This window comes from Atractosteus spatula, chromosome 10, assembly GCF_055471065.1.
Source record: "Atractosteus spatula isolate fAtrSpa1 chromosome 10, fAtrSpa1.hap1, whole genome shotgun sequence".
Lineage (NCBI taxonomy): Eukaryota > Metazoa > Chordata > Actinopteri > Semionotiformes > Lepisosteidae > Atractosteus > Atractosteus spatula.
The window spans coordinates 26,147,390-26,163,365 of NC_142715.1; the positions used below are offsets into that span (position 1 = coordinate 26,147,390).

At 42.1% G+C, this 15,976-nt stretch overlaps 1 protein-coding gene across 1 annotated transcript; it reads left to right on the plus strand.

Annotated features, from left to right (window-relative positions):
* The first annotated feature begins 1,909 nt into the window (after positions 1–1,909).
* LOC148826725 (uncharacterized) lies at positions 1,910–15,559 on the plus strand. The gene is made up of 4 exons (XM_088926367.1): positions 1,910–2,120; positions 3,434–3,532; positions 13,650–13,864; positions 15,335–15,559. The coding sequence occupies exons 1-4, from the start codon at positions 1,910–1,912 to the stop codon at positions 15,557–15,559; spliced, it is 750 nt and encodes a 249-aa protein (XP_088782493.1).
* The last annotated feature ends 417 nt before the right edge of the window (positions 15,560–15,976 follow it).

Consider the following 15,976-nt stretch of genomic DNA (forward strand, 5'->3'; position numbering starts at 1 on the left):
TTGCAAGGGGTCAGAGTCTGCACTGAGGGACTGTGGAAAACAAGAAATGAAACAGTATAGCATTTCTCATGGCTTTGATGCTGGAGTGAGGTGTTCAGGTAGGAGACACTGATCTAGAGTTTATCATCATGATCCATCAGTCCATCCTCTCATTTCCACAGCTGAGAGCTGTGACAACACTCCTCACTGTAACTACTGTATGTGTCTCTCTACCTGTGTTGTATCAGTGGTACAAACACAGGCAGGAGACCCTGTCTGAGTGTCATGCTCTGTACACCTAGATCCCTGTGATTATTCATGTCTTTCCGGTGTGTCTTATTGTGTAGCCTATTTACTTCCTGTGTCTGCTCTGCTCCTTGCTCAGCATTAAGGGTTCGGATGTCTTGAGACCACCTAGCACCAAGTCCTCTCCTCTGCGGCCTGTGGGCATAGGTTTCTACATGACATCGTCTGACCTCCTGAGTTAATCCCTGTTTTTCTGCTACGGATAGGGTCTATTTGCTCTCCTGCCATTTCATGGCATTTCACTTTTGCTTGCCACTGCTGGCAAACGGAGCAGCAATGTTTTCCTGTTGCTGTTTCAGTTTTAACAGGATAAAGTTGTTAGACTTGTGCCCTTGGCACCCCACATAGGACACAAACCCACTGCCCTGAAATTATGAGTTTCATGCTTTCAAAAGAGCTAGCCAGGGCCAAGGTGATTATTATAGTTGAGGAAAATATCACATGATATTAATAACAGTATTACTAGTGTAAGTAATAATTATATGTTGTGAATAATATTTATTATTATTATTATTCAATATCTATTATAATTAACTGTGGAAGAAGTGTAAATTTGGGTATTAAATTTAGGAAAAGTCTTCTCCTGTATTTGTGTGTTTTTGCAGCTGGACAACAGGAAGTGTCTCTGTCTCTCTGAACATGTAGTTTATCCTGTCTGTCCAGGAACTTTAGTGTTAGTCAGTTTAAACAGCCAGACTGTGGTCTGTGAGTATCAGTGCCCAGGTTATATAGTACTGCTCCAGCAGTGCCAGGCTGTGACAGTCCTGGTGTTGTCTAGTGTTTTTCTGTGCCCAGGTCAGACAGTCCTGCTCCAGCAGTGCCAGCCTGTGACAGTCCTGGTGCTGTCCAAAGTGTCAGTCAGTGCCCAGGTCAGACAGTCCTGCTCCAGCAGTGCCAGCCTGTGACAGTCCTGGTGTTATCTAGAATATCTCAGTGCCCAGATCAGACAGTCCTGCTCCAGCAGTACCAGGCTGTGACAGTCCTGGTGTTGTCCAAAGTGTCAGTTAGTACCCAGGTCAGACAGTCCTGCTCCAGCAGTGCCAGGCTGTGACAGTACTGTTCTCTGGGCTCTATGAGTGATGTAGTTTAAATGATTCATAAATGTTCATGAGTTTTCAGTTTCTCTGACTGTTGTTGAGACTACAGGAGCTGCTCCTGCTGACTGTCTAGATGTCAGTCCTCCTTTATTCTCTTTTAAGGCCTCGGTGCAGTATGATTTTTTCACTGTCCTTCTGCACCTCTACCCTGCAGTATTATTGCCCTCTTGAATATTAAATTCAAAACTGAGTTTCTAATTTTTCCTTTTTTTTCCTAACATGACCGAGCATATTAATACTTCAGAAACGTTTAGATTAAATGCAAGTGATGATTTTAATATATTTTAAATTGAAGATTACAATGATTTAATACAGGTAATCTAAAGAATATAATTTATCTGATTTTATTTTACTTTGACGTACTGTATTATACACACTGTTAATGTGCTCTAATACTGTTAAAATGTGTACAAATGTTTTGTTACATGTCAGGGGTGCAGTTAATAGGAGGCAGGAGTCTCTGCTCTGGCAGAGTTGAGGTTCTGCATGGGACATCCTGGAGTACAATCTGTGAGGCCGACTTTGACATGAAGGACGCGGAGGTCGTCTGTCGTGAACTAGACTGTGGATTTCCAGCACAGCTGCTGAGAGGGGCTCATTTCGGAGAGGGACAGGGGCTGATCAGGACAGAGGAGATCCAGTGTCGGGGAAATGAGACCAGAATCCAAGACTGTCCCACCTCAACCAGGGAGAACCAGAGCTGCACTCACAGCAGTGACATCGGCCTGGTCTGTACAGGTGAGAGCACTACTGTCTGTACTGATCCTCAGCAGTACAAGCACTTCAATATCTTGAAGAAAAATCAAAAGAAAAGATGTGCACAGTTGTTGTCAGTCAATATTTATATATTCTTACATGTAATAATGGTATTAGAAGAGAGTATAGTATTAGAAGATGGAGTAAATGTGATGTTAGAATTTCACACCCTAGCAAACTTCTTAAGCAAGATTATTTAAAAAAATATTATTAGTATTGTTCAGACACAATAAACTGTGGTGTATCAAGTTAATTTTACAAAAAAATATTTATGATAACCCGTCTACGGGTTTGTTTTATTTTACTGATGTGCGACTGAAAATAAACATGACTATTGATTTTTATAGGTTCATCCTTGTCAGCTCTAGACGGTGGAGTCTGGCTTTCAGGAGGAGAGAGTCACTGTGATGGCAGGGTGGAGATTTACTACAACAGCACCTGGGGAAGACTCCTCCAGCACTCCTGGGGCTACAGAGAGGCCTCTGTGGTCTGCAGACAGCTGGGCTGTGGCTCAGTGGTGCAAATATACAACTCCTCTGTGTATGAGACAAGCGACAGTGCTGTGTGTGTGACAGGTATTCAGTGCTCTGTAGTACAAGTCTATAACTCCTCTCTGTATGGGACATGGTAACACTGCTGTGTGTTACGAATGATGTGTCTACGAGTTAGAGGAAGAACACTGTGCGTTATTCTGAGAGTTTCGGAGGGTCGGAGAGAGGGGTAAAAAGGGAAGGAGATCGATGGCTACTTACCCTAGATGCTTGGCTGTAGTTGAAGTCAAGGGACGAAGGTTGAGTATCGAAGGCCAGAGGTTCAGTCAGGAAGAGTATTTCTCAGTAAAGAATGGTGAGGTAGGAGCTCCTAGAAAAGAGTCTAGTACCAAGCACAGACTTGAAGGTAGCGAGGGTTAGAATATCCCAGCAGTTGAGGGTGCGGACATTAGTGTGGTGTCATTGCTGGTTAATTGATCAGCTAGCGCTTGCTGGAATTACCTGTAGGTGTGGCCTCATTAGCGAGAGGTCATTTGCTGGATAGAATGCACTTGCTGGTGGACGTGACACTGCGTGTCTGACAGGTATTCAGTGCTCTGTAGTACAAGTCTAAATCTCCTCTCTGTATGGGACAGTGACAGCCCTGTATATCTGACAGGAATTCAGTGCTCTGTAGTACAAGTCTATAACTCCTCTTGATGGGACAATGACAGTGCTGTGTGTCTTACAGGTATTCAGTGCTCTGTAGTACAAGTCTATAACTCCTCTCTGTATGGGACAGTGACAGTGCTTTGTGTCTGACAGGTATTCAGTGCTCTGGGGACGAGACTCATCTGGTGAACTGCAGTTCTCCACAGATAGTCAACTGTAGTGATGGACAGGAAGTGTCCCTGATTTGCTCAGGTAGGAGCCACTTGGTCTATTTGATCTTTTTTTATTAGTTTAACTATATATATTTTGATACCTGCTGCACTGATCTGGTAGAAGAAGATTGAAGCCAAGATGTCTGAGTAAAGCAGGCTGAGCAGACAGACAAAAGTGAAAATAAACGTGGACAGAATTAAACAATTCACTTTCTCTACCGAAACACACAGGTCCTTCTGTAAAAACTTTCCTGGAGAGTTTGTCTCGGGTTGACTTCTTTGGCATCCTTTCCTCTCTCCAGTGAGAATCACGTCTGTCACGACCACCAGCCAGCGGAGATCAACCCATAAGCAAACTAATCAGCACCAGCAGCGGGTTAATAGCAAGCGCCGCCGCACAAGTTAACACACCTGCACATGCTTTACCGTGCGGCACCCTGTGCTATTTATACCATCATAACCCACTTCCCGCTGCTCAGTATTGAGTTATCTCCCTTAGAGCTCTACCTGGCATACCCTAACCTTATGACACATGGATTTTGGACTTCCCCTATTGCCATTTGACTTCGTACCTCGCCTCTCGACTTGGATTGTTTGCCTCCGGTGTCTGTCCTGGATTTCGACCATCCTTACTCCAATTGACCACGAACTCGCCTCTCGATTCGGATTGTTTGTTGCCTTGTCTACCGGCTACTCCTGCGGCTTCACAGGATCCATATCTCTACATTTGGGTATCCTCACAACAGTTCTCACTACAATTTCAGCTGACATCTTGCCCTCTTTTTAAAAATAATTTCAAAGGGTAAAAATTCACCTCAGCCCCTAAACATCTCCTATAAAGACCCCCCTTCTTTCCAAAACCCAGTCAACCAACCTGTTCTACATAATAACAAATTTAGATTTTTAGGAGACTTTTTTTCACACAACATACTAAATAATAACTAATTTAGATTAAAATCATAATATCAAAAAAACATCTGACTTGTTGTGTAATTTGGAAGGTAATTAGTTACATCAGCACAATTTTACAATTGCTTTTACTAAAGGGTATATGATGTTATCCTATCAATTTTTCTAGGGCTTTAATATATAATTACTTCAAGGGGAGAAGCAGGGGTTGGTAAAGTAGAGAAAAGTAGCACCCGGACCGCAGGGGGGAACCCAGGTGGATTGGCTGACTTGGCAGCCTCCGAAGCACGAAAACAAACACCCATGACACGTGGAGTGTCGGCAGAGAGGCGCTGCCTCATGATTGGGAGCTAGGCTCTCAGGGAAGGAAGACTCCCCTGACTCTTTGAGAGTCACTTTGAGAGGTGCTGCCTTGCAACCAGGCTCTGCTCTCAGGGGATAGAAAAAAGGGGATAGCCCCTTGAGTTGCATGAGAGGTGCTGCTTTGTGACTGGGAACGAATCCCTTAAGAGGGGAAGAGAAAGAGTGTCCCTACTTGAGGAAATATATTGAAAGGTGCCGGCTGAGGGGTTGAGAATGAAGGGAAAGCTGCTTGAGAAGGAAACAAAAGAAGTCCCCAGAGTTGCTGAGAGTCGGATTTGAGGCGGCGCCCTGCAATTGGGATAAGCCCTCAGGGGACCGAGAATAATGTGGCTGGGGTCCCCTCTGGCTGACTTTTTGAGAACCTCCCCAGAAAGGGTCAAGGTGGTGCTGCCATCCAGAGGTTGGGGAAGCGAGCTTCACTTACCCCCCAGAGATGGAGCCCCAGCCCAACATTTTCTCTCCCAACACCTGTGAGGACAAACAAAGTGTGTGCCAAAGCATAAGAAAATAAAGAAGCAAGAGAAAAGAACAGGAAAGAAATGCGTAGAGGCTATGTGTGAGCCTGACCGAACAGTGGAGAGGAAAAAACCCTTGGTGCCAATTCAAGGGAAAACCTCTGGTGGTCTGGAGGAACAGACGCCCCCACTCCGGGCATTCTATCGCATCCACTCTGGGATAATGAGTAGCTGAAATGCCTGAGAGAATGTAAAGGTCAACTGAAGAGGAGGGAGGACAGCTGAGTGTCTTAATTGAATATCCGAGTGAGCTCGGGCAGTGTAGGTGGCAGCTTCAATTCAGATTACTGAATGATCCACAGTGAACTGGATTGGGTTGGAAGAGCATACAGATGCAGCCATTCAAAATGGGTGAGTTATTTTGCGGCATGCCCCGGTGGGCGTGTCGCGGTATCACGCGGTGTCACGTGATGTCACGCAGTGTCACGTGGTTAATCGCACGTCATTTGACGCTCTGCCCGAAACTATCCGGCGTCACCTTGTAAAACCGCCAGGGGGAGCTTAACCTCTCATGTACAGCATTTGAGCCTTTAATTTTGAACAGTGTATTACAGCATGTTAATCTTCAGTCATTAAAATGTTGGTATATTTTATGAAAGCAAGATTGCTCAGTTGGACAAAAGTACACAACCTACCTTTATCAGAAATATTTATGCATCAAAGCCTTTACCGAAGATATTACTAATAGTATTAATAATGGATGACTTTGGACAAGCTGTATACTCAAAGTATAATTTCTTTAGCACATTTGTACAAGCACTTGGAATCTGTCCAAGCCATACTTTGTCAGGCATTTTGTTTTACTTCAACAGGCATAAAAACTTCCTTGCTTTTAACAGGGCGTTTCATAATTTCTTACTACGAAAATGATTTAAAATGCGACACCTATCATTCAACTAGAGCTTAAAATATCACAAGGAAAAATACACACCGGTATTCCATTTCTCCCTAAACATTGTAAGCTTCGAAGTCTTTAACTAACGTGAGTCAACAAGCATACTTTTAGAATTTGATTAAAAGGGAATATAATATGGAATCGCGTATCTCAAGAATTTAATAACGGTATGATTATATCCGTGTACTGCGGCAGGGCTGTGTAGGGCTGTTTCGCCTGCCTGCTCATGCGAGCTGTCTTGTAGCCTACTGGTCTAGGTGTGTGACTACCAACTGGTAGGTTGTGTGTTCGAATCCAGTTGGTGCTGGACCTTACAGTTTTATTTATTTATTTTTTAATCGCGTAACATAAACATATTACCGTATGCAAACTGTACTGTATACAATATGTATATGTATATTTAATGTCTTAACTGTGCCCGTTTAAGTATTGAATATTCATATCTAATTTTACCACTGAAGGGAAATCTTAACATAAACATACAGTATATGGCTGGTCTCGGTACTTTAAAGAAAACATACACACCAGTATTCCATTTCTCCCTAAACATTTTAAGCATCCAAGTCTTTAACTAACGTGATACCGGAGTCAACAAGCATACTTTTAGAATTTGATTAAAAGGGAATATAATATGGAATCGCGTATCTCAAGAAATTAATAACAATATAATTATATTCATGTTGCAAAAGAACTGCAACGGACATAAAAACTCCCTTGCTTTTAACAGAGCGTTCCATAATTTCTAACTACGAAAATGCCAGGTGAAAGGATTTGTAAACATATTTTGTTAAAGCAAGTCAGTTTTTTCTGCAACACATAAAATACATTTTTCCAACAAAGTTTAGCCTTTGTCACTAATGAAACCACTAAAAAAAGACATAAATATAGAAATCTTAAGATTTGTTTTATTTAATGTTGGTAGCAGGATGAACTGTCAGAGTGTATATTTTGTTCGCAAAGTTGCTGCAAGATGTTAACAGTGACAAAGGTATTTAGAAATGAGTTATTTCAAGATGAAAAAGAAAACATACACGAAACATGGTTTCATTACGACCAGAATTGGTCTTGAGATATTTTTAACTTGATTTACAGTATTTGAGAGGTATGTCTTAACACCGATACTACAGTGCTTAAGTACTGCTCACGTATATGTTTCTAGGTTTATATTATGCATTTCATACGGTCAAATTACTTTTGAGCAACTAATAAGAAGCGCGAAACGGTATGCATTTTACTTTCGTTTTGTGCTGGGACCCGTGGATTGATTAGAGATATCAAGTACATACAAGTCATTTTTTAAATGTTGTAGTTCGTCTTGAAAAAATGTTACGAGTACATCATCTATCAACAATCACACAGCTTCTGTTTCCATATTGCGGATTTTGGTTAGGTATTATCAAATCCAGTGGCGCTGTTAGTTTACTGAGTCCCATGTCACATGGTCTGTGATTGAAACCTGTAAAACCAGTTTAATTCCTCACAGCCAGCACTCTTCAGGTGTGAGGGTCTTCTGCTCAGAATGAAACGCTAAAATGTTTGTGTATATTCTAATGGTAGTGGGGGCAGGGTGTGTGGGAACAGGTTTGGTTGAAATTGCATTAGAGATCTATGTTCTTCACACCTGAAACATTTTCTCTGAAAGCATTTTCTTCGCAGTTTAGCCGATCTTGTTACAGCATGTTACAGTTTACTTTTATTAACCATATTAATTTTAAGTGCTTAATGTAAAATCTTGTAAAAATATATTTTCATTGTTCAAATATACATTAAGTCTGACTATCATATAATAAGTTAAATACAAAACTAAAGAAAAAATAGGGTTAAATATAATTCAAAATATTTTGCTAACAATGTTAACTGTTTATGAATAATAAAATGTATTTACTAAGGAGTAGGATGGCACAATTGTTAGTATGTTTTTTTGTTTTGTTTCTTTTTCATAAATACAACAGTAGTACCTGATGTTTCAGTGGCTTTCAAAATTAAATTATGCATGCAAACCTGTGAACTAGAAAGATAACTAAGATATCCATCCATTTATAATGGTGGCAAAGTGGTTAGCATTGCTATCTTGCAGCACTGGGTTCCTAGGTTCAATTCCCGCCATCCTGTGTGTGTGGGGTTTACATGTTCTCTCTGGGTTACATGGTTTTTCTCCATATGTGTGATATGACTCCCTCTCGCACTCCAAAACATACTGGTAAGTTAATTGGTTTATGGGAAAACTGGCCCTGGTGTGTGTGTGTTTGTGTCTGTCTGTCCTGTGATGGACTGGCGCTATGTCCAGGGTGTATTCTGCCTTGTGTCCGTTGCTTACTGGGATAGGCTCCAAATCCTCTGTACTGGATAAAGAGATTAGAAATGGAAGTAAAGGCACTGTGTGGATGGAACTATACACAGTGTTAGAAACCCACTATGAAATGGCAGCATCTCACTGAGAATAAAATATTTTATACCGCTGGCTTAAGGAAACAGCCTTTCCACCACTCTTGCACATCAGTATCCATACCTAGTTATTTAAACAAATTGCCTCTAATTATAAACATCTTAATATGCTGGCTCTGTGGATCCGCATCAGCTATGTTTGCCCATTCCTTCAATTCATGTGCATCCAACACACAGTTCAATGCCAGCAACTACACATAATCTAAAATACAATCCTTATTTCAGTATCTATGTAAACATATAGTCTGTTAACTTCATCATCTTCATCAAAAGTATGCCTAACTCCATTAGGAAGTGTTCTTGTTATAAGTGTATTCCTCAGCTTTCCCCAAACTATCTTCTTCTTGCCAACATCTCTAGTCTTTTATCCTGCAATAACTCAGCCAACACTTAAATCTCCAAAAGCTGCTTGTGTTAATTTCTTTAAATCACAAATATCATGTGTAAATACTGGCCATGTAATACTCTGCATTGTGGAATAATAGTTTATTTTAAAGGGAACTAGAGAAACTAAGAACTAGAGAAATCAAGAAAGGCTTTTTTTCTAGAATTAATAAATGCACATCCTGTTCACTGGGGAAATTAAATCCACACTGAGCAATCTTCAATATGTTCAGAATATGACAGCAAGAATCCTATCAGGGATGCATTACACCTGTTTTCAAGTCCTTGCACTGGTTACCTATCAGATTTCGAGTCAACTTCAAAATCCTTATCCTCCTTATATACTGTCCTACAACTGTTATTATTGATCTCCGAATTATTGTACTTGACATGACTTCATTCAGCCTTTCCTGAACGTCTATGACAGGCAGAGAGAGTGCTGTTTCTGGTGCGATCTTTTACAGCTGACATTTCACTGTTTTAAACGAACAAGAAATTAGATTGCTCATAAATCACTTATTCTATATAAACACAGCGTAATTGCCCTCCGAAAATCTTCTTTTTCTTGTTCGTTTTAGAGACCTTGATCAAAACTGATTTTAGATGTCAGAAAGGATTTATTTTCTCTGTATTTCCTACATTGCTTTGTCGAGATTTTAACTTTATATCTAACTTTATATCTAGGCTCAGATTTCAACTATAAATCGTACAGTAATTAATAGCAGTAAATACTGATGTTTATACATAAAAAAGTCATGCCTTGGAGTATAGACCCCCAAAGGAATGCCATAGACTCAAACTGCAAAATAAACACATACAGAAAGAAAGTATTTGTATTGTAATTGCAAATCCTGGTACTGTATGAGTGATTGGTATGACTTTCCTCATTACAAATCTCTTATTAGAATTTAAATTTCTCTGTAACTCCAGGTCAGAACAGAGAAAATGTAACTGCCTTAAGGAGTTTACGATTATGAAAAATAGAAGGATAAGCATGATACGTATGTCTTCTGTCATTTTCTAAGTCATGTTACTGAGCACCAAATCTTATTGAGAATATGAATCCATTTAAGGTTTATACCATTAAAGTAACGGTTTATTCCATGCTGAAAATGTTTGTACCAGACTTTTTTGAGGCCTGTTTAATTGTGTCTGAAGTCTGATGTTGTAAATTTTATTGTTAAAAAGATCCATGAAAATGTCACTACTAAAGTTAGCTGGTACTGTTGGTATTGTAAGTGGCAAGTAGATTTTGTGTAGTTGCTAGCGTTGAACTGTGTGTTGGATGCACATGAATTGAAGGAATGGGCAAACATAGCTGATGCGGATCCACAGAGCCAGCATATTAAGATGTTTATAATTAGAGGCAATTTCTTTTAAATAACTAGGTATGGATACTGATGTGCAAGAGAGGTGGAAAGGCTGTTTCCTTAAGCCAGCACTATAAAATGTTTTATTCTCAGTGAGATGCTGCCATTTCATAGTGGGTTTCTAACACTGTGTATAGTTCCATCCACACAGTGCCTTTACTTCCATCCATTTCTAATCTCTTTATCCAGTACAGAGGATTTGGAGCCTATCCCAGTAAGCAACGGACACAAGGCAGAATACACCCTGGACATAGCGCCAGTCCATCACAGGACAGACAGACACAAACACACACACACCAGGGCCAGTTTAAATCTAACCTCAGAACCTTTCTTTTCAGAAGACTTAGTGTCTGTATCTGCTTCATTTTCTAATTTTGGTAGCACCTCTAACTGCTTGTCTTTCTTATATGCATTTACTTTGTAATCTGTGGTCCTTTTATCTGTTTTTACATCTACTGTATTGCTTTGAGATGCCACCTTTAATGGTGATATATCAAATAAAGTTTTTTATTATTGTTATAGGGAAACATGATCAGATTTTCCCTGGTTCAGAAAAAAAAGATCTAAAGTATACTAGTTTGTCACTCTTCTCATTCCCTTTGCTAAATGACTTTTCATACTAATCTGATCAATCTAACTGCCAGTTTTCTGTGCTTTCTCTATCCTGCTAGATTTGCAATTATTCTGAAAATTTTCATCTTGAAATAACTCATTTCTAAATACCTTTTTCACTGTTAACATCTTGCAGCAACTCTGCAACAAAATATACACTTTGACAGTTCATCCTGCTACCAACATTAAATAAAACAAATCTTAAGATTTCTATATTTATGTCTTTATTTAGTGGTTTCATTAGTGACAAAGGCTAAACTTTCTTGGGAAAATGTCTTTTATGTGTTGCGGAAAAAACTGACTTGCTTTAACAAAATATGTTTACAAATCCTTTCACCTGGCATTTTCGTAGTTAGAAATTATGGAACGCTCTGTTAAAAGCAAGGGAGCTTTTAAGTCCGTTGCAGTTCTTTTGCAACATGAATATAATTATATCGTTATTAATTTCTTGAGATACGCGATTCCATATTATATTCCCTTTTAATCAAATTCTAAAAGTATGCTTGTTGACTCCGGTATCGCGTTAGTTAAAGACTTGGATGCTTAAAATGTTTAGGGAGAAATGGAATACTGGTGTGTATGTTTTCTTTAAAGTACCGAGACCAGCCATATACTGTATGTTTAAGTTCCAAAATTAATATCGTTTATGGACTTCACACGCGTTGCAGTATGCTCCTATTCTTTTTATGCTCAGGCACTAAGATCTCCCTTCTGCTTTGTGAAAGGATGGTATCAAAAGCAATCTTAAGTGGTGAGAAAGCTGTGATCAATGTATTTAAGGGACTTAAAATTAAAAGGAGATGCTTCATATTGCTTGACTAATTTTAAAAACTAAGTTAAAAATGCAGACGCTCCCTCGGTGCGCTGCTCTGGTGCGCTGGCTCTTACACAGTGCCTGTCTGCCGTAAGCGTTACAATATACATACCCAACACTGCTTGTACCCATCTGTCATGCAAATAAAACACCTTGAATTGAATTGAATTGAGGGGAGAGGGGGGGGGATACTAAAGCCAATACTGGCTCAATACCCTCAATGGGCTTTGACGTGCTAATGCGTTGGTTTAACAGTCCGGGTGTGGCAGGCTTCCAATGTCAACTCGACTCGATTGGAAGACAATGAACGTATTTTGTGATATTTAGAAATATAAATTTGTTTGGTGCGAGTGAGGTTTATTTTAATCTCTGACCAAGGGAAACGTTTCATTTTTTCAAAGAAATGTTTGTTAAAAAATAAAGTCATAGTTCCATGGGATTCAATCACAGACCATGTGACATGGGAGTCAGGAAACTAACACACAGCGCCACCGGATTTAATAACGCAATAAAAACGCTATAAAATAATGTGACTAGGCACAGAAAAAGTTTACAGCACAGTACAATAATAAATGCTGACCATGACTTTAGAAGCATAAATTACCTTACACTCAATTTAAACACAAGCTGTCTTTTAATCAGGCTAATGCATTTCTACATTTTCTGTATGAACCAGCTTAGAGATTCATACAGAAAATGTAGAAATATATTAGCCTGATTATGATTAAAAAACACATAATTAAACACGCGTTTGCGATTTAAATCAGAACACGATTTAAATCAATATAAATGTTTATATTGTAACGCATACTGTCCAGCCTCCATTTCTCTATAAAAATTTACTCACACACACACACTAGAAGCAGGAACCGCTGTCAGAAGGGAAGATATGTTCAAAATATCGCAAATATCGATCATGTTGCGATATTTTGAAATATAAAAGTCAATTGATTGTCCATAATATCGCTATTCTATTTTTTCGAAGAAATGTTTGTTAAAAGAATAGTCCAGTACCAGCTGGATTTGAACACACAACCTACCAGTTGCTAGTCACGCACCTAGACCAGTCAGCTACAAGACAGCTCGCATAAACAGGCACGCGAAACAGCCCTACACAGCCCTGTCGCAGTACACGGATATAATCATACCGTTATTAAATTCTTTAGATACGCGATTCCATATTATATTCCCTTTTAATCAAATTCTAAAAGTATGCTTGTTGACTCCGGTATCACGTTAGTTAAAGACTTCGAAGCTTACAATGTTTAGGGAGAAATGGAATACTGGTGTGTATTTTTTTCTTTAAAGTACCAAGACCAGCTATATACTGTATGTTTATGTTCCAAAATTAATATCGTTTATGGCCTTCACACGCGTTACAGTATGCTCCTATTCTTTTTATGCTCAGCTACTAACATTTCCCTTCAGTGGTAAAATTCAATATCTACAACGGGCACAGTAAAGACGTTTACAGTAAGTCTTTCTCCGACAGACCAACGGACCACGAGTGCCCCGTCGGTCAACCAATCACGCACCGCGGTATTTTGCGTCATCGCGCGTCACGATGCACGACGCCGTAGCCAATTACCTCCGGTACGTGTCTGTACCGCGCACTTTGAATGGCTGCATCTGTAGCTAACCAGAGACTTGGAGAAATGCAGTAATGTTTGTAATAATGTGTAATTAATACTGTGATAACATGTTAATGAGTTGCTTATAACAGACCTGAAGTGTCACCAGAGTTAAACAGCTTCATTCTCGAAATCCGCCGTTTTTTTCCATCTAAAAATGACATCTGCCTCTTGATCCAGCCCCTCCAGCAATTCCTGTTTTCCTCCTCTGCCTCCCAGGATCCATTGGCGATCCCAAGATGCTGGCGGAGGTCCAGAAGTGCCTGACCAAGATCCAGGAGATCCTGCTGCAGATGAAGAAGTTCTGGGAGACGACCGGCATGGCGCTGGACAACCTCAAGCAGAGGACCTTCACCGGAGAGGACATGCTGGACTTCCTGGAGGACTGCGAGATGGACTTCCTGTCCAGCCTGGATAAGGCCGAGCCGATCAGTGTTGTTTTTTTTCCCAGAGCGATTCTGGTAGATCAATCTCAGAGCGGGGGTGGACAGAGCTGTCCTGCCTAGCGTCTCTCTCTGTCGGGTTGAGCTTCTCTGATCTGGTACCTGTTCGCCCAGATCTTTGTCCTGCACTCCCCAGACACTCTGACTTGTCCAGACATTGTGCTGCAGCACCAACAATCCTACAGGCAGCCCCTGAGCTGCTGATGCAGTGGTTACTGTGGCTTCTGATGGGTGCCGTGCTTGTCCAGTATAGGCACGGGTGGTGTCGTGGGGAGGCAAAAGTGTAGCCTAAGGCGATGGAGACCAAAGGCTACGAGATTGAAGAGCAAGGTGGGAGGTTTAGCAGGGGACGCAGGTGATCATGAGCTGTAGCTGTGGATCAGAGAGTAGTCATGTGCTAAACATCCAGACGGCTCCCATTGCCTTCTGGGCTAGAATTTGGTCAGATCCTTCACGGGTCAGGGATAATCCTGCGGGTGGATTATCGCTGCAAGGGTTTGCGAGACATGTGGACCACCACCCAATGCCTTCTGGGATAGCCCCCCCCCGAGCGAGCAGATGATTCCTGGCGGGCCGATGGGTGCGTTTTGATTCCGATTGGTCCACGTTATCTCCAGGCCTAGGTGCGGCAGGGATAAATCCTGTTGCTCTCAACTGCGCTTCACTGAACGGACTCAAACCCCCTCTCGCACCCAAGATGGCAACTGGCAACCCACTGAAGCTACGCATGTGTGAGCCTGGTCAGTACCTGGAGGGGAGACTTCTGGGAAAAACTAAGGCTGCTGCTGGAAGAAGTGGTAGTGGGGCCACCAGGGGGCACTCACCCTGCAGTTTGTGTGGGTCCTAATGCCCCAGTATAGTGATGGGGAAACTGGACTGTAAACAGGTGCCGTCCTTCTGATGAGACATAAAACCGAGTTCCTGACTCTCTGTGCTCATTAACAGTCCCAGGATGTTTCTCGAAAAGAGTAGGGGCGTAACCCCGGTGTCCTGGCCAAATTTCCCATTGGCCCTTACCAATCATGGCCTCCTAATAATCCCCATCTCTGAACTGGCTTCATCACTCTGTTCTCCTCCCCACTGAGAGCTGATGTGTGGTGAGCGTTCTGGCGCACTATGGCTGCCATCGCGTCATCCAGGTGAGGGCTGCACATTGGTGGTGGTAGTGGGATTCCCCATTACCTGTAAAGCACTTTGAGTGGGGTGTCCAGAAAAGTGTTATATAAGTGTAAGCAATTATTAATTTTTATTATAAGATCTGCTGCTATTTATCCCGACCACGTGGGTCTGATTGGGGAAATGGAGTCACGTGGTTCAGACATCAGCGCCCCCTTTTCCCACAGCAGAAGGATCGCCAGCAGCAGGAGCGTTTCTTCTCTGCCCCGCGGCAGTGAGATCTCACTTTTCCCCGCACCACTCGGCTCAGCCTCACGTCTGTGCTTCTCCTCCCCTTCCCCGCAGATCTGGAAGAGCTTCTGCAACGTCTGCATGCACGTCCGTGGGATGTTCATCCTGCAGTCCAAGGAGGCCTACAGGTTCCTGGAGGTCAGCCCCTCGGCCCTGAGCCAGGAGCAGTGGCAGCATGAGTACGACAGCGTGGTGGCGCAGCTGGACAAGCTGAACCCCCCCACCCTCCGGGAGCTGCCGGACCAAGATGCTGGGAAGGCTGTTGAGGGGCCGAAGTAGGGCGGTGCTTCAAGTCGGGGGGGCTGCTGGGATATCGACTGCTCTGAAGGGGTCGACTTCTCCCTTCGCCCCCATCGTGGGGTTCTTGGGGCTCCGGCGATGCTCTTCACACGCAATAAAAAGTCGATCAGCACCTCTTGCATAGTGGCTTTTTTTGCAGTGATTATCTGTACCAGAGGCTTGACCCCTTATTTCTGGGGGGGCGAGGAATGACGTGCCTTTCGTCGAACCTCTGTATGGTGAAGGCAGATGGGCCTCGAGGGGCCCCTGCTTTCAATCCCCTGCCCATCAGCGGGTCCTCTGCTGTCTCGATCGTGTGGTGCAAGAGGGGACGAAGGTCTGACAAAGATGGCAGCTCGTGTCTGAAACTACATTTCCCAGAATGCATTGGGGTGGGGTGGGGGGGGGGGGGTTGAC

What these genes read in the sequence shown, in the direction of transcription:
- LOC148826725 (XM_088926367.1), top strand. Translation starts at nt 1,910, where the DNA reads ATGAAGGACGCGGAGGTCGTCTGTCGTGAACTAGACTGTGGATTTCCA. An exon ending in CATCGGCCTGGTCTGTACAG is followed by an intron (nt 2,121 to 3,433) that starts GTGAGAGCACTA and finishes TGTGTCTGACAG; the next exon opens with GTATTCAGTGCTCTGGGGAC. An exon ending in ATAAGGCCGAGCCGATCAGT is followed by an intron (nt 13,865 to 15,334) that starts GTTGTTTTTTTT and finishes CCTTCCCCGCAG; the next exon opens with ATCTGGAAGAGCTTCTGCAA.